This window comes from Panthera pardus, unplaced genomic scaffold (assembly GCF_024362965.1).
Source record: "Panthera pardus isolate Hobbes unplaced genomic scaffold, ASM2436296v1 HiC_scaffold_22, whole genome shotgun sequence".
In the NCBI taxonomy this organism is placed as follows: Eukaryota; Metazoa; Chordata; class Mammalia; order Carnivora; family Felidae; genus Panthera; species Panthera pardus.
Genome location: NW_026526788.1, coordinates 52,497,663 through 52,517,690, shown reverse-complemented (window position 1 = coordinate 52,517,690; position 20,028 = coordinate 52,497,663). Strand labels below are relative to the sequence as shown.

The 20,028-nt window shown below is 34.0% G+C and overlaps 1 protein-coding gene across 5 annotated transcripts in view; it reads right to left on the bottom strand.

Moving 5' to 3' along the window:
- EXOC6 (exocyst complex component 6) overlaps positions 1–20,028 on the bottom strand; it is a 224,344-nt gene that overhangs the window by 119,607 nt on the left and 84,709 nt on the right. For all 5 annotated transcript variants that reach the window (XM_019445097.2, XM_019445095.2, XM_019445102.2 and 2 more), the window contains 4 exons: positions 9,334–9,417; positions 4,309–4,355; positions 4,059–4,179; positions 2,937–3,008 (listed from right to left, as the gene is read on the bottom strand). In XM_019445097.2, the coding sequence (XP_019300642.1) occupies positions 2,937–3,008; positions 4,059–4,179; positions 4,309–4,355; positions 9,334–9,417 (324 nt within the window). The remainder of the gene's footprint in view (positions 1–2,936; positions 3,009–4,058; positions 4,180–4,308; positions 4,356–9,333; positions 9,418–20,028) is intronic.

The following is a 20,028-nucleotide window of genomic DNA, read 5'->3' as shown; positions in this document are numbered from 1 at the left end:
CTTTGTCATTCATGTCCCTTTCCTAGTGTGTATTTGCTGAACTCATCTTTTAAAACCCAACTCCCATTTCAACTTTCTGTACAGACTTTCCCAATCTAGAATTACAGTCAGACATTCCATCTTCTGTGAGCCCAAAGGTTTTTAATATATTGCTATATTAGTATGTTTTATACATCTTATCTGTTTAAACTGTAAATTTATTGAAGAATTTTTATTTCCCTATTGTCTGATTTTTAGGTCTCTATCGTTTTATATATCATCTAGCTACTAGTACATAGTGGGTGCTCAAAAAATGTTAGTAATGAATCATAAATGTTTACTTGTGATTTACTTAATACGTAGTAAGCGGAACTATAATATGTTGGTGTTATTTTTTAATGTTATTGTTTAGTCAGCATTGTTTTAAGTAATAAAATGACATATGAAAAGAAAACTTTCCTTAGGGTGGCAAAGGGCCAATTTTAAAAACTAAATATTATGCAATGTTTTCTAGTTTTTATGAAAAGACCCTCCCCAATTCTTTAATTAAAAGGTATAACTTGACCACAGTGTGTAAGACCTACCTAATACTCAGCCTGTCAATTTTCAGTGGAATGAAAATATTGCAGGATTTCTGAATAAGTAATATGGATTGGTTTGTCCTCCTCAATCTTATTTCAAAGCAGTAAGATTAGAAAGGTATGCTTACAAGGGCTTATACACCTATCACTGTTACTTTCTAATGCCTCTATTACCTGAATATTGTCTATTACTCTTCTTTGATTCTCTAGAGAAATCCTTGGAACCATAGCAAATATTCTAGATTCAGTTGTACTCAAAGTGCCAGTTCAAGAACAGTTTGTTATGGCTTACCAAGAGATAAGGAGCTTGCACCAGAATATAAATGAATGAGGCTAACCTACATAGAGAAATTCTTGCTACAAAATATATGCCAACTAAGCTAAATTTTGTACTTAGTAATGTAGTTGATTTACATTCGGACAGAAGCTCCTTTATGTTATGGATCCATAATAAATAATTTGTGGACTAGTAACATTTCCGGACCAGTGACTGGTATTCCCACCATGCTTTAAGTAGCAATGCTTTAAGTCATTAAGGATAGCAAAACTCCCTCAAGTTACTTAGAGCTAGACCTAAAAAAATTAAGGTGGTCTCCAATAAAACTTACCAAGTTTTTTTTTTGCAGAGAAAGCAATAATATTACAGGTATATTTGTCACAAAATTTACGAAAACAAAAAATCCACATTATCCTGGTGTTACAGTATAAGGCATACAAATTAATAAAGATATAAGACAATAAAACAATTTACTAAAGGAACTTGTAGAATCTTCTTCAGTTTAAGAACAAAGTAGACAACTATTATTCTAGGATGGAAAAACTCTAATGACGAAGCAAATAGTTTAAATTAGCACTTCCTAAAACATATTACATGAAGCTCTATACCTACAAGATGTCATATGGGGGAAAAAGATTCAAAGCTCAAATATATTGGGAAAATGCTGCATAAGCACCTTCCTTTTGAAATCATATGGTATAAATTTGCTCTGAAGAGGCTATTAGTGAAGAAGTCTGTTTTACTTCACTTATTTCCCAAATGTTTTGACCACAGAACTCCTTTTAAAGTAACATCTATTATCACACTTTGGAAAATGCCAATCTATATTTCAGGAAATTATTCCAACCATAAAAATCCCTTAAGTTTAAACATGAAAACAAAATGCAATCAATTCTTGCCCATCCGTGATCAAGTAAAAGGGACAAGCTTAAAACTTTGATACTGAAAATCACAAAGGCATTGAGTTTTGAGACAATTCAGTTTAAACCTTATTTTTTTTTTATTTTTTTTAAACGTTTATTGATTTTTGAGAGAGAGAGAGACAGAGCATGAACAGGGGAGGAGCAGAGAGAGAGGGAGACACAGAATCCGAAACAGGCTCCAGGCTCTGAGCTGTCAGCACAGAGCCTGATGCGGGGCTCGAACTCACAGACCGTGAGATCATGACCTGAGCCGAAGTCGGACGCTTAACCGACCAAGCCACCCATGCGCCCCTAAACCTTATTTTTAAAAAGAAAAAAAAAAGACACAAAGAAGTAAAGTGATTTGGTCATTGTCATAGTACACCTAAAATTAGGAAGGAAATGAGTGGAAACAGCTTTCAAACTATATGTTTTCTTTTTTTTTTTAATTCAAACTATGTTTTCATATTTATTATCACACTTAAAACAATCCTGAAAACTAATAATAACCCAATTTTCACAAATGAGGATCTAAAGTTTAGAAAACCTATAAACATATAATTAGTCAATAGTAGGGGCAGAATATAAACTCAGGGTCATGTGTGACTTCATAAGGCAGTGCTTATATCTTCTAATTTCTAATTTTTTTTAATGTTTATTTACTTTTTGAGAGAGACAGAGCACGAGTGGGGGAGGGGCAAAGAGAGAAGAAGACACAGAATCCTTAGCAGGCTCCAGGCTCTGAGCTGTCAGCACAGAGCCCGACGCAGGGCTCGAATCCATGAACCATGAGATCATGACCTGAGCCGAAGTCAGATGCCCAACCGACTGAGCCACCCAGGTGCCCCTTTATCTTCTAATTTCTAGTTCAGGGTTCTTTTCACTATAACATGGAGTTTTTTTTTCTTTAACTACAAAAATAATTTATCTACAAAAGAAATACTTTATCTATTCTCTCTGAATAATCAATATTTTAAAAGACGATAATATTCCCTGAGTTCTGTCCAGGGTTCATAATCAGGAAGGGGGTAAGAATGAAAAGTCATGGGTAATAGGGAATACCAATACATAAGCAAACATCTGGTTACTACTAATTTACCACCACTAATCCATAATAAAATAAATGAGCATGATCTGTATTTTATATATCTTTAAGTGCTCAAATAGTCATAAATTGAATGTTATATTATCACCCACCTGCAAAGTATCTGCAAATAATACAATGAGATTCTTCAGCTCCAGAACAAGATCAGGATCAGTACAATAAGACTGGGGTAGAGGTGGAGGGGTGGAAATACAAACAAAGAAAACAAATATAAACCAGAGTCAAATAAAATATAACCAGAAAACAATATAAACCAGAAAACAAATAAAACCTGAAACATTTTCCTTTAATATGCCAGGCTTATAATAAATTTAAAATCTTGATTATTAGTTAAATCCATGGCTGGCTTCCTGTATCCAGTAAAAATTCTTAGGGAAAGACCATAACATAATTATTCTTTAATATGTTAGAAAAAGTTATAGTTCATTGGACAAACAAGTGTATAAAGAATCTACATTCCTGATAAATAAAAAATGTATATTTACAATCTAAATACTATATGAGCTAATAATCCTTTAAAATATTTTCAATCTCTATTCCTAATAATAAAATTATAAATAATTACAAAATTTTAAGTATGGGGAGATTTTACTGAAGGTAAGCTACTAAAACTGTCTTAAGAAAACATCTACAATAAGCAATTATTAGTTTCAACAGTCTCTATAGTACTAGTATATTATTTCTACAAAAGGTGTATTATGCAAATTTTGATCATTTTACTTTAATGCATAAAAAAATTTCCCATTACATAGAAGTTCATTATTTCAAATGGTTTAAATTTTGACAATTGCATATTTTTAAGAAATCTGTAATTATATTACTGCAAACAAATTATAAACATCGAAGAACAAGTTCTATTGAGTTTTAATGGTGGAGTTTATTTTGGAAACAAAGAATTTGGAATGATAATTAAAAACCCTTTCTTCACGGTGCTTTTCAGTGATCTAATGAAGAGGTCAGTTGAGACTAATGAGACCAGCTTAATTCTTCATTTTCTATTAATGCTGGACTAAAAATGTCTTGGGAAGCCCCAGTCAGTTGCAAAATTACAACCCAGTATAACCAGACAAAAGCCCAACATTACTGCTTCCAAATCTGAGCTGCTACCAAAAATGCAGAATGATGGAGGTACGGTTTTCTTCTGACATCATGCATTTCAGAAGTTCCTGAAGTAACTGAATTAAAAACTTAGTAACATAATTTGGCTGACTTACTGAATGAGCTCTAAGGACAGCAATTATCTTTGAGAGGGCCATGTTCCAAAGTTCATCAGTGTATGCCCTGGTTACTAATCCTTGGGTCACATGTAAAATGTGATCTTCCACCACAAAGAACCTAAAAACAGTAATTACCAACATAGCATGTGTTAAAAAAAAAAAAAAATTAAAACCCAAACAGAAAACAAGCAGTTCTGACATTTAACATAATATAAAAATAATATTTATCTCCATTTTAGATACATACCCTACAATTTGAGTGAAATATCTTCTATAGCCATCAACTGTTTCATGCTTTAAATGAAAAATAAAAATCAATTTAAACCAATAAATACCAGTAACAATAAAGTAAGTTCCAAGTCACTACCATATTTATTAACAAATATTTATTGAGGGTCTACTATATGCTGCATACATTTTTAAGGTATCAGGGTTACACTGGTAAAAAGCAAAAAGCCCTTACCCTCATGGAACTTGCATTCAAAAAGAGAAAGACAATAAACAAGTTAAAAAGTAAATATAACTTCAAAACCTTCTTCACAGTAAGCTAGTTCAAGCCACCATAATTTCTCACTTGGGCTATTATATCATTCTCCTACCTAATCTCCCCAGCTTTCAGGCTTGCTCCCTTCAGTCTATTCTCCAGATACCTGCCAGGATGATACTTTTCAAAGAGTAATCAGATCATTATATCTTCCGCTAAAAACCTTCCAATGACTTTATATCTGATTCACAATAAAAGCCAAACTCCTTAAAAATGATCTACAATTGCGTGTTAATAATTTTAACAAAAGGTATACAGGAAAATATTTGACCATTTGAACTTCATTCTTAGAAGTTAATTACATGAAATATTTCATTATTTTAATTACGTTCAAATGCTGTATTTTGCATATTTCATAAATGTGATCAAAATTTTCAAACATCTAAAAAAATTTTTCAAACATCTGGGTTTTTTTTTCAGGTTGTGGGGAAAGAAATAGTTTTACCTTTCAGCTTTAAAATACTATGATCAGAGATGGGGCACCTGGGTGGCTCAGTCAGTTGAGCAAACAACTTCAGCCCAGGTCATGATCTCACAGTGTGTGAGTTCGAGCCCTGCGTCAGGCTCTGTGCTGACAGCTCGGAGCCTGGGGCCTGCTTCTGATTCTGTGTCTCCCCCTCTCTCTATCCCTCCCCTGCTCATGTTCCGTGTCTCTCTTCTTCAATAATAAATACACATTAAAAAAATTTTTTAAATAAATACATAAAATAAAATATGATCAGAGAGAATGGAATCTACATGAGACCAGATGTTTGATATTTCTGGATACTTGCTTTATTAGATAGTATATTAGTCACATTTTATAATACGCCATGTGTGCTTGAAAAGAAGAGGTTTCTACAGTTGTTGAAACAGGCTTCTATATGGTTTATTAGAACAAGCCTGTTAAGCATGTTGTATACTCTTATTGATATTTTATCTATTTGGTGTATAAGATACTGAGACATGCTTAAAAATTCACTACAGATTTCCCATTTATCCTTTTAGTTTTGGCAATCTTGTATTAAATATTTTGAGTCGATGTTATCAAGTGCTTATAGGTTTCAATTATTTTTTATCAACACTAAGACATGAATATTTCATTTTTTATCATTCTAGATTTTTTTAATATTATATGAAAGTATATATTTTGTTTCCACTCTTTTACTGGTTACCCCAGAAATTGCATTATGCATACTTAAATAATCAAACCCTAAAATCAATCAATATTTTTACTCTTCTGGACAATTTAGAAAACTGTAGTATAGTTTCATTTCATTAACTCCTACCTCACATTTATGCTTTTGTTGTGTATTTTAATTTTATCTTGTTTTAAAGCCCATAATATTTTATTAACATTATTTTCTATGGTTGACATAGATTCACCCACATATTTATACTTTCTTTGCTATTCATCCCTTCCAGCATCTCATATCTTCCATTTGGCACCACTTTCCTTTTGCCTGAAGTAGATTCTTTAGAATTTCCTTAGTAAGGGTGTCTTAGTAACAAACTCTCCTCTTCTTTGTCTGAAAATGTCTATCTTTGCCTTTGTTTCACTGGATATAGAATCCTAGGTTGACAGTTATTTTCCTTTAGCATTTAAAATATGCCACTGTTTTTATTTCTCATGGGTAAAAACCTAGGAGTAAGACGGCTGGGTTGTAGCGTAAGTGCATGCTTAACATTGTAACAAATTGACAAACTATTTTCCAAAGAGGCACCATAGTTTTTACACCCACCCGAAGTGCATGAGGGTTCCAGATGCTCCACATCTCACCAGCACTAGCTATGATCAATCTTTTTAATTTTAGCTAGTCTAGTAAGTATGTAGTGGTATCTCACTGTGGTTTTAATTTGCATTTCCCTGATGAAACATTGATATTGAACATCTTTTCATGTGCTCATTTCTCATTTGTATATCTAGACAAATCTCTACTTGGATCTTTTATCCATTAGTTTGGCTTTAATTATTTATAGTTATACAAATTCTTCTATATTCTGAATATAAACCCTTTGTTAGACATGAGTTTTACAAATATTTTCTCTCCATCTGTGTCTTGTCTTTTCACTTTCTTGCCAATGCCTTTTGAAGAGTAGTTTTTCATTTTAATGTTCAATTTAACAATTTCTTTACCTTATGGTTTATGCTTTAGGTATCTCACTTAAGAAAATACTGCCTCACCCAAGGTCACAAAGATTTTACCCTTTGTTTTTTTCCTAAAAGTTTTAAAGTTTCATCTCTTGCATTTGGGTCCATTTCTTGAATTGCTGATTGAGGTAAAAGTCAGTATTTTTTTGCATATGGATAATTTAATTATCTTGTAGTCAAAAGATTTCAAGTCTTTTATATTTCCTGAGATTTATTTTATAGCCCAGCATTTGATCTACCTTGGTAAACCTTCTATGTGCATTTGAAAAGCATGCGTATTCTGCTATTTGGGGAGGAGTATTCAATAAATGTCAATTAACTAAAGTTAGCAGATACTATTTTTCAGGTCTTCTATTTTCTCTTTATGGTCTGCGATTTCACTATAAGATCTCTCAGAATGTATTTCTTTTTACTTAACTTACTCGGGATTCCTTGGATATGACTCTGTAAAAGTTTATAGTTCTTGTCCATACTGGAAACTTCTCAGCCATTATGCCCTCAAATACTCTTCTGTCTCACTTGTTCTAGCTTCTCTTTCTGAAATTCCAACTAGATATGTTAGACTTGCTATCTGTATCCCCTCTGTCTCTCTTCGGTATTTTTATCCTCTCATCTCTCTGTGAGGCTTTCAAAGTAATCTCTTCAAATCAACTAAGAATTCATCAACTGCTAAACCTATTCATAAAATTTTTAATTTTGATTATTAGATCTTCAATTTCTAGGTATTCCACTTGATTTTTCTTCACTTTGGTAAGTATTTACAGTTTCTTGTTCCCTATTTATATCAGCAAGCTTGCTTTTTATTTAAATATATTCAATAATTACTATATTAAATGGCTAATAATTTGGGGCATCTATCATAAATCTTTTTAATCTTAGTATAGTAGGTAGATAGTGGTATCTCACTGCAGTTTTAATTTGCATTAAATTCACAGTTACTCACAGTTCATGAGTTTGAACTCAGGCTCTGCACTGACAGTGTGGAGCCCGCTTGGGATTCTCTCTCTCTCAAAATAAATAAAAATAAAGAAATAAAAATAAGTGGCTAACAATTCAAACACTAAAAGTCTCTTATTAGGATTTATTTCTGTTGCCTACATTATATATTTATGTACACACACACACACACACACACACACACACACACATATTTTTTTTTTTTTTCCAGAGAGAGCACAAGCCGGGGAGAAGGGCAGAAGGAGAGAGAGAATCTTACCCAGGCTCCACAGTCAGCACAGAGCCCAATGCAGGGCTTGACCCCACAACTACAGTACCATGACCTCAGCTGAAATCAAGAGTCAGACACAACTAACTGAGCCACCCAGGAGTCCCTCTGTTGCCAATATCTTTAATGATTCTCAGTTGTTTTATAATTATTTTTGACTGTGATTTGCTAATTTTCCTTGAAATTATGATATGAAAGTTCAGAGATCTGCATTTGTTTCTACTGGCAATATCAGCATAGAAATACTTCAAACTAAATTTTCAACCTGAGATTTTTTTCAATTATCCAAGTAGAATAAATCTGTGTAGCAAACACATGTGAGAATCCACTTGTTATGTATTCTCAGAGATTTTTTTTCGCCTTGTTCCTTCAGCACCAACATTTAAGATAAGCAATGTCCTTACAGTGTGTGGAGGAAAGAACAGAGAGGTTTTGCTAGATTTTTGAAATATATAACATTGTGTCCATTTGTTTTTTTTAAGTAATCTCTACTTCCAATGTGGGGCTCAAACCCATGACCCCAAGATCAAGAGTCGCATACCCTACTGAGTGAGCCAGCCAGGTGCCCCCAGATGTTTTTTATCTCTAGGTCATCCTAATAATGAGGCTCTAATTCTTTGGAGTCTTAGCTTCACAAGGGAGACAACCTCTTATCAGCTACTTTGGGTGGCTCTCTGTACACCCATGTCCTCAAAATTCATGCTTTCCCATTCAACAGATGCCTCTAAGATAAAAGCCACAATTAGTGCTTAATTAAACCTATCTGGATTTCTGCCTTCATTTAAGTTTCCCTGTTTTATTTGTTCTATAATGGGATATACTGTATAAATTACATACAATAAAACTCACTTTTTCATGCACTGTTTTCACAAACACATCTAGTCATATAATTATCACAAGTGCAATTCCATACAGAGCAATTCCATATTCACTTAGTTTTTCTCCTAACTATACTTTTCTACCAAATCCTCAGTGCAGTTAAAAATAATTTTTAAAATGTTTAAATGTTTTATCCAGCATCTTTAGTTGTTTTGTCAGTAGAACAATTAATCCAAGTACATAGTCTTCCATGTTGTCAGAAACTAATTATCACTCCCTGATACTTTATATATCTTCTTATTTCTCTTTTTATTTATTCACTATTTTATTTGTTTACTATCTATCTCTAATAGAATGTAAGCTCATGAGAGAAGGGACTTACCTGTTTTGTTCACTGCTATACCCTTAGCACCTAAACCAATTATTGGAAATGGTAGATAGTCAATAAATATTTGTTGTTGAATGAATAATGATACATGCTCTGAAGAAATTAAGGTGGGGTAAGAGGTAAAAAATGACAATATAACCAATTCAAAATGTTCACATAACTTACCATATTTGACTGGGGCTGCAATACCAGTCTTGCTTGTTTCTTCCTTTGTTTTCGGTAATAATTTTCAAATGTTTCCTCATCACCCTAAAATAAAATCAGCAGAGTAATGAAACATAAACATACTACAAAACAGATAACTTCTTTACCACTAAGAATCATTTAAATTAAAAAAAAATTTTTTTAACGTGTATTTATTATTGAGAGACAGACACAGAGCATGAGCAGGGGAGGGGCCGAGAGATGGAGAGACAGAATCTGAAGCAGGCTCTGATAGCACAGAGCCCGATGTGGGGCTTGAACTCACAAACCACGAGATCATGACCTGAGCTGAAGTCAGACGCTTAACCAATTGAGCCACCCAGGCGCCCCTCATTTTAAATTTTCTAACAAACGGAATATAACTGAAATGGTATTTCATACTGATGTCAGGAATAAATTTTTGACTTTATAGTTCAAAAAGAGTAACCTTGTTTGTTATCATGACATTTAGGAAGACTAAATGTAAATTCAAGCAATTTAACAGTTGCCCAACTTATCACTAAGGTTTTATAGATTTCTGACTAACTCAAAATATGGCTGTCAGTGAGGAGAACTAAATAAAGAAATTGGCTGTAAAGTCTCAACTTCTGAAAATAATGTATAAGACTCTACATGATCTGTCACCTTCTTCCATTTCCTGCCTCATCTCAGTATATTCAATATAGCATTTTCTTTTCACTTCCAGACTTTTGTACAAGCTATTCTTGAAAAGCGCTTCCCAGTTGTTTCTCTATATGACTTATATTTATCCTTCAGGACTCACTATAGATGTCACTTCCTTTAGAAAGCCTTCCTCAACTTCCTGAGGCTTGCTATTATCCGTGTTATCCCACAGTAATCTGTATATCCATATCACTGCACTTATCAACTGTGTTATAACTTTTTTTTTTTGAGAGAGAGAGAGAGAAAGAGGAGCATGTGCAAGGGGGGGAGGGCAGAGGGAGAGGGAGAGAGAGAATCTCAAGCATGGTCCACTCCTAGCACAAAGCCTGACGCAGTGCTCCATCCCATGACCATGAGATCATGACCTGAGCTGAAACCAAGAGTCAAATGCTCAACCGACTGAGCCACCCAGGTGCCCCTGTGCCATAACTTCTTAATTAGCAGTCTATTGGTCCATTGTCTAATAGCACTTTCTGTGACAATGAACATTTTCTATATCTGCACTGTCTTCTGTGGTAGCCACGAGATAGATATGGCCACTGAGCACTTCAATGTGGCTAATATTACTGAGACTCTGAATTTTAACTTCGTTTAATTTTAATTAATTTAAATTTAAGTAGCCACATACAGCTAATAGCTACCACACTGGATAACAGAGATCTATCTTTACTACCTGACTCCAGTCTTTTAGAACATGGTCCTGTCCAACCAGTTGGCCGTTGTATCCTTATTACTTAGCACAACATTTGGTTCATGGAAGGCAATCAATTGCTATTTGTTGAATGAATGAATGAATGATTGAAATGATATATCCATTTCTTTTGTCTTCCTCTCTGCTTAAAAGGAGAATCCATCCAGAGTGAGAAAAAAGGACTAGGAACCCATTCCCCTACTCAAGACTCCAAACAGAATCCAAAAGAAAAAAAAAATTACTAGGGAAAAAAAAATCAAAACTCCTATTTTCACAGAAAAAAATTTTTGATAGTTTTACTATTTAAGTAGTTATCTAAAAAAAATGACTTTTAAAGTTTTTTTTTTTTTTTAATGTTTATTTTTGAGAGAGCGTGAGCAGACGAGGGGCAGAGAGGGAGACACAGAATCTGAAGCAGGCTCCAGGCTCTGAGCTGTCATCACAGAGCCTGATGCAGGGCTCGAATTCACAAGCCACGAGATCATGACCTGAGCTGAGGTCAGACACTTAACCAACTAAGCCACCCAGGCACCCCAAAAAATGCCTTTTCTTAATGCTACAAAAACTAAATTCACAATGCAAAAAATAAGTTTACCTAGGTAACCCCTAGGGCAGCTCTCCCAGTATTTTTGTACTCAAAGAATTAAAAGAATTTCAAAAAAAACTATGATCCCCCTCACACAGTTTTTATTTTAGTAACTAAATTTTTTCCATTATGAGTTTAAATAAATACAAAGGACGCAATTTCAAGTATATTATAAATAAAACTATTACATCCTCATTTAAACATATCCAATGGTTATCTATAATCATTTAAAAAATATATGAACATGCTCTTCCTTAATATTTAGAAATAAATTAGTTTTCCTTTTTCTTTTTTAATTAATATTTTCAGACTACCACCCTTATAGATATTTTCTAATTTAATGTGTTTTTTTCTAATACTGTGTATTTTTTTAAGTAAACTCTACCCCTAATGTGGGGCTCGAACTCATGACCTTGGGATCAGGAGTCACATGCTCTACTGACTGAGCCAGGCACCTCTCTAATACTATATTTTCTAGTGTAGTATGTTTGTATTTTTATTTTATTCCTGAGACCATAAAGATTTAGGTGTTAAGGTAGCTTTTTCCTTCTAGGTTGAATTATCATTACAATTAAGAAAGAACTGATCAATACACTCTAAGTATATTATAATTTTAGATAATTAATAAAACAAAACCTAAATTTTTATTGGAAATTAGTTTCTTAATATGATGAATGGGGCTTTCCTGTTTTTGCACCTAACAACATACTTTTTAGCTAAAAACTCTGAACTACAGATTTAGTGTATTTAATTTACCGATAAAATACCCACCCTAAAACCCAATTAGCAAGGGCAGTCCTCACAATCAAACTATTAAATAAGGCAAGTGTATTAGTATCACAGAAAAAAATCTGACTTCATGTTTTGACTGAAATAAATATGTTAGTATGCACTATGGGATATAACATTATGAAAACCACTGAGAAATAAATTATAAAATTAGTCAAGATTAAGATTATTTAAATCCAAGGTGACTGTTTTATCCATTCATGTACCTTAAAAAGCAAGGTAATAAATCACTTTTCATTACTTAAATGCTGAAGTAATTACTGAGAGTAATTACTGAGAGCATTACTTAATGCTCTCATTACCAAATTTATAATAATGCAATGTAATATACGGATACAATTGTAAGTTACTTACAAAAGGAGGAGTATGATTAAAAAAAATCAATATGCCTTCAGTAAATATGTGGACATACATAAAATTTTGATGTTCAATTTTGGAAATAAAATAAAACCAAGTATAAAAGTCAGGTACGACACATTAATTTTGTTAGATATGGTAGAAACTAATCAGTCTAGCAGCCAGTTTTTATTTTATTTTAATATGAAGTCAAAAATATCACCAATTTGGCAAATGGCTTTTAACAGTTTTTCTGAATCACAACTTACGTGAATATGAAAGAATGGGTTAGTCAATGTAACTTCGAAACTTTAGCAGCCCCAGAAAATACTCCAGTTATATTTAAAAGATCCCACTTCACTAACTCATATTATTTTGGCTGTTTTTCTTTACAGCAAATGACACATCCTAAGGATGAGTATTAAGATTAGCCAAAAGCACTGTCTATATTTAAACACATACATCAGTTTTACATTCAAATTTTCCTATGTTCTTGCTTCTGTACTCTCACAATATTCCCTCTTAAAAAGCAATATATTCACTGTCAACAGCTAGAGAACAAAAGAGATCAGGACCTTAAATGAAAATTGGTCATTACTCCCACCTACCATGTGTCAGAACTAAGAATATCCCAGGGCGCCTGGGTGGCTCAGTCGGTTGAGTGTCCGACTTCTGCTCAGGTCATGATCTCACTGCTCATGGGTTTGAGCCCCCATGCTGACAGCTCAGAGCTGGGAGACTGCTTCGGATTCTGTGTCTCCCTCCCTGTCTGTCCCTCCTCCTGCTTGCACTCTCTCTCCCAAAAACAAAAAACAAAATTAAAACATTAAAATTAAAAATAAAAAGAACTAAGAATATCCTACCACAAGACAAAATATATTTTTTCTAACATGGTTTATCCTTTTCTGCACAAGAAAAGAAAGGCACACTTATGTGTACACACTCCCTTAATTAACCATTAAAGGAGACTTCTTTATTTGGTACACTGGAAGTTTTTACACGACAATGCACAAAGGCAGTTATCAGTGAAGGATCAATACAATGAGTATCAGTGATGGACGTGTCTTTCTTTTATAAAGTTAGTGTGGTAACCTCCAAGATGGCTCCAAAGATCTCTTGCGTAGTCCCATCCCACAGTCCAACCAGGGGTTGATCTATGTCACCAGTAGGATATAGCAGAAGGTATGTCATTTATGATATTAGATTACAAAGGACATTATGTCTTTCCTTTCAGCCTCCCTCAGATCACTCACTCTGGGGAAGCCAGCTGCCATGTCATGAGGATTGTCAGGCAGCCTTGTAGACAGCCTATGTGGCAAGGAACTGAGGCCTTCTGCCAATAGTCATAACAGAGGCAAATCACCCAACCCTTGTCAAGCCTTCAGAGGACTACAGCCCTCACTGACATATTGACTAGAACCCCATGAGAGACTTTGGGCCAGAATGGCCCTGCTAAGCCACTCCCAGATAGCTAACCCTGTAAAATAATAAATGTTTGTTAAGTGCAGCAGTAGATAATTAATATAACATCTTAGGTAGTTTTTCTATAAATAGACACCAAATGATACAATAAGGAAGCATTCAAAAGGGAGACTGTTCCAGAAGTGAGGAAAGCAAGGAAGGACATGAGAGGAAGCCAATCAAGAATGCCAGATTCAGAGTCCCTGAACAGCTCAGTCAGTGGAGCATGTGACTCTTGATCTCAGGGTTGTGAGTTCTAGGCCCACGCTGGGTGTAGAGATTATTTAAAAATAACAAAATGTTGAAAGATTTTTTTTAATGTTTATTTATTTTAGAGAGAGAGAGCGCGCGCATAAGCAGGGTAGGGGGAGGAGGAAAGGAAAAGGCAGAGAAAGAGGGAGACAGAGGATCCAAAGTGGGTTCTGTGCTGACAGCAGAGAGCCCGATGAGGGGCTCAAACTCACAAACTGTAAAATCATGACCTGAGCCAAAGTCAGACGCTTAACCAAATGAGTCACCTAGGTTCATTAAGATTAATAACAAAATCTTAAAAAAAAAAAAAAAAAAAAAAAAAAGAGTGCTTGATTCAGGCAAAAAAGTCTTGAAGAGGATAGGCTTCAACTTGATCCCACAGTAAAACTCTAAAGAATAAATTATACTGCAGAGGGATTTTTTTTCTTTTTTGGTTTTTGATTTTTTTTTTAGGGGAGTAACCTGTTCTTTTATTGATGCAAGTACCTCCAGTCACACCAAAACTGACATCTTACATTATGGTACAGCTTTGTACTCAGAGTTCATCTCAAAATACCAAATATCATAGTTAGGGTATGCATCAAATTGGGAAAATAAAGGAGAGAATGTAGGCACATGGTCAGGCAGATAACAGAACAGATGACCCAGTTCAGCGCACACTGATGTGAAAGCTCCTTAACACATGTACAGGAAATGTTCTAACATTGTATTCCAAATATATATTCTCAAGTTCTAAGCCCTGATTTATCTCAACTATAAAAACAAAACCGTATGTACAATCTAGAACATCTGAAAAGTGCAAAAACACTGTAACAATACTGTGTAAAGATTTGTGCTCCCCCCAGGGCTGAGGACTCTAAGGAACTTCTAGCTGTTATGAAAAGAGATCCAAGGGGATCTGGGCAGAGCACCAAAAGTAAGAGAAGGTGAGCTGAGGTTGCCAGAGAGATCATTTTTAGGAAAAACCGGAGGATCTAAAAATTCTTTCCTTAAAAATTCTAGGCCAGGACCCTTTGGAAAGCCTATAAAACCCCTAAAAGTCTGAGGACAGCAATTCTCCCATTACCTTCAGTATTCCTTATTTTAAGAAAAATGGTCCCTGTACACACAAACTTTATAACATGGCCAGCTAAGGAAATTCACATAGCTCTTAGGATTTCTCAAAGCCTTAAAAATGATAAGCTATATTGTGGTTATTATTTGCAGCATTTTCCAAAGAGAACCTTTTTTCCCCCAGTATACCTATTTTCCTTTCATGGTGCATACATCTGTTCAAACAGAGCTTGGACAATGCTACCTTAATGATTTTGGACATAGAGTTCTTTGGCTAAAATGGACTTACAACCAAAACACCTAGTCCTTGAAATCATATATATTAATGAAACCCTTCTATGATAATCCTTTTATCATTTACTGAGTGTTACTATATACTGGGCACTACGCTAAGCATTTTATTACTTCTATTTACTCTAATATCCAACATAGCTTTATAAATTGTTATCCATATTTTGCAAATAAGAAAATCAACTGAGAAGACTAATTTGCCCAGTTACTACTAGAAAGTAGTGGAATGAAATAACAAATGAAAGGAAAATAATTATAATAATAAAGAGGAATTAGCTTTATCAAATTTTGGTCATAATTTTACTTTTACCAATTTTTGGCCATATATACCAACTAGAAGTTTTCTTGATAATGAAAGTTTATTTACATTTATAGAACAGTAAAACCTTGCTCACACAGTAAAAAAGGGAAAAGGTCTTGCCTGAATTAGTCAAAACTGACATCTTTTAAAATGCAGGTTTCTTAAATTTATAAATTCTTTAAAGAAATAAAAGATATTGGGGCGCCTGGGTGGCGCAGTCAGTTAAGCGTCCGACTTCAGCCAGGTCACGATCTCGCGGTCCGTGAGTTCGAGCCCCGCGTCAGGCTCTGGGCTGATGGCTCGGAGCCTGGAGCCTGTTTCCGATTCTGTGTCTCCCTCTCTCTCTGCCCCTCCCCCGTTCATGCTCTGTCTCTCTCTGTCCCAAAAATAAATAAAAAACGTTGAAAAAAAAAAAAAAAAAAAAGAAATAAAAGATATAAAAACATACAGAGAACTAAAAGTAAGTTATCAAAAATTATAAATCAATAGTTCATTATAATAACATAAATTCTGAGACTTTTCATTAATTTGAATATTTGGCTATTTGACTCACAGATTCTTTATGAATAATCACAAAGCTGACTGGAGTCTAAAACTTTCTATCATTCTATTGGTTCTCTACCACTGACTTTTGATCATTTTGATAATTTAATTAGGCTTTTGTTTCTTTCATTTTAAATCATGAAAAATGAAACATAATCTAATACCCAGCATATCATTCTCAGGAAAGCCACACTGAAACCTCACATAATATCTGTTGGTTCAACATTTTTTTGCACAAGGTATAAAAGACATATTCTTTCCCAGAGATTAATGCCTGTTGACATAAGCTACCAGGATAAAGATATATGAAATAATGTTATTAACATTTAGTGTGGTGTTAAAGAGCCAATTACTAATTCAGCAAATTTTTATGAAGTATCAGATGCAATGAAAGGCACTAGGGAAAGAACAATAAACAACACTGTCATGGTCACTATCCTTGTGGATCAGGCAGACATAGAACAAGGATAACACAAAGTAACAGAAGTGCCTGTTGGCACTCACTGCAGTTTACTGGGCCCATGTAAGACAGAAAAATTAAGCATTATCAAAGCAAAAAATCATTCTTCTCCACTAAGACCAAAAACCTATAGGGAAAAAAAATCTAATTTGAAAGGAGTTTTTAAAGAATCAAACCACAACACAAGCCACTTTAACGACTGAGATAATTAAGAACCTCATCTTGATTAGAATCCAATATGATCTAATTTAAAAACAAAACAAAGAAAAAAAAGAAAAGAAAAAAGAAAAACTTGAGATCAGACAATTGGAAGCCAATTTTTCTCTTTTTTTTAAATTTTTTTTTAATGTTTATTTATTTTTGATAGAGAGAGAAAGACAGCATGAGCAGGGGAGGAGCAGAGAGAGAGGGAGACACAGAATCAGAAACAGGGTCCAGGCTCCAAGCTGTCAGCACAGAGTCCAACGCGGGGCTCAAACTCACAAACCGTGAGCTCATGACCCGAGCTGAAGTTGGATGCTCAACCGACTGAGCCACCCAGGCACCCCTGGAAGCCAATTTTTCAATGTTACTATATATATCAATGTAATCAATGTAATCTTGATGGAACCTATCCTCTCTCTCAGGTTATAAATGTGCGTAAATGTATATACTACTACCTGATATTATAAAAGATAAAACACTAAATTTGAAAAGAATCTAAGCAGTTAAAGTATTTTATAATCACACACACATTTGAAAAATTATTTCATCATAGAATAGACTAAAAGTATGATTGTTTTTACACAATAGTATAATTTAGGGGTGCCTGGGTGGCTCAGTCGGTTAAGCGTCTGACTCTTGGTTTCGGCACCAGTCATAACCTCATGGCTCCTGAGTTTGTGCTGTAAGCATGGAGCCTGCTTGAGATTCTCTCTCTCCCTCTCCTTTTATTTGTCCCCCAATCATGCACATGCGTGCATGTTCTCTCTCAAAATAGTAAACTTTAAAAACAAAATAAAAATGATGCTATAATTTATTACAGCTTTACCAACAAAAAAAATTTTATAGGTCTATTCAAGAATGCTCAACACACTTGAAACATCACTAATTTGTAAAACAATACATTTAGATTGATACTGTGCTTATCACTTTTATATTGGCTCATAAGTACAGAGTTGGTCCTGCTTTTACTAGAGAGCTAAAAGAAAAAATTAAGCTAACTAATGAAGATAATGCTATTTGCTCTAATTAACATAATTACCATTCCTTTTCAATTATTTTAATTTTAACTTAATCCAATTTCAGTGAGTAATCCAAACCTCAAAACTCCTTACCTATAAATGCCTTCTGTAGATATAGTTAAATATAAATGCCTTCCATAGACATATTCTAAGTGCTGAAAGAAAAAGACCAAAAATTCTATATCTAGAAAAACTACTCATAAAAACCAGAGAAGAAATTAAGACATTCCCAGATAAACAAAAACTGAAAGAATTTGATGCTAGTTGACCTCCCTAAAAGAAATACAAAAGGCAGTCCTTGAGGCAAAAATAAAAGGACACTAGACAGTAACTCTAATTAACATGAAGAAATAAAGTCTCAGTAAAGGTAATATAGAGGTAAATATAAAGACAGTATAAACATACTTTTATTTTTGTAATTCCATTCTTCTGATTCAGAAAACAACTATACAAATAAATAGTTATATTATGGTTTATATGTATAAAAATGTAAGTAGTATCTCAATAATAACACAAAAGAGGAAGATTAATATGAACTAGATTGGTTTTTTAATTTTTTTTAATGTTTATTTATTTTTGAGACAGAGACAGAGCGTGAACAGAGGAGGGGCAGAGAGAGAGGGAGACACAGAATCCGAAACAGGCTCCAGGCTCTGAGCTGCCAGCACAGAGCCTGAAGTGGGGCTCGAAACCACGAACCGTGAGATCATGACCTGAGCCGAAGTTGGACGCCTAACCGACTGAGCCACCCAAGAGCCCCTAACTAGATTGTTTTAAGGTAGGATGTAAATTATAATCTCCAGGGCAAACACTAAGGAAATACTATATATATTACATGTGTGTACATATATATGTTAATTATCATATATTACGTTTATTTATATATTTAAACATATTTATATATAATTAACATACATATATATGTAGTTATGTTACTAATATATACATGTTTAGATATGTTAAAAGAAATGACAAGAGAATTAAAATGGTTCATGAGAAAACATCTACTTAATGCAAAAGAAAGTATTGGAGGGATAGAACAAAAAAGAAATAAGATATATTAAAACAAATGGTAGGTACAAATTTGATCTTATCAGTGATTACATTCAACGCAAATGAACTATGGGGCTCCTGGGTGGCTCAGTTGGTTAAGCATCCGACTTTGGCTCAGGTCATGATCTCATGGTTCATGAGTTCGAGCCCTGTGTCGGGCTCTGTGCTGATAGCTCAGAGCCTGGAGCCCGCTTCAGATTCTGTGTCTCCCTCTCTCTCTGCCACTTCTCCACTTATTCTCTGTGTCTGTCTCTCCAAAAATGAATAAACACTAAAATAAAATTAAAAATTAAATTAAATTAAAATGAAATGAAATGAAATAGAAGCAAATGAATTAAACACTCCAATCAAAAGGCAGAAATAGGCAGACTGGATTTTTAAAAATTCATCTATATGCTATCTACAAGAGACATACTTTAGATTCTAAAACACAAAGAAATTGAAAATAAAAGGATGGAAAAATATACCATGCCAATAGTAACCAAAAGAGTTAGAGTGGCTATACTAGTATCAGCCAAAATAGACTGTAAGCCAAAAAAAAGAATACACAAAGAATGACATTTCATAATGAAATAAAGTTAATCCATCATGAAGATATAATAATTATAAATATACATTCACCTAAAAACAAAGCCTCAAAAATACATGAATGAAAAGTGGCAAAACTAAAGGAAAAATAGATAATTCAACAGTTACGATTGGAGACTTCAATATTACCACTTTCAATAACAAATAGGCAGAAGACCAACAAGGAAAGAAGATTTGAGTAACAGTATTAAATCAACTAGACCTAACAGATGTCTACAACACACCACAACAACAGCCAGATACACATTCTTCTCAGATGCACATGGAACATTCTCCAAGATAAACCATATGTTAGGCCATAAAACAAGCCTCCATAAATTTAAAAGGCCTGAAGTCATACAAAGTATGGTCTCTGACCACAGTGAG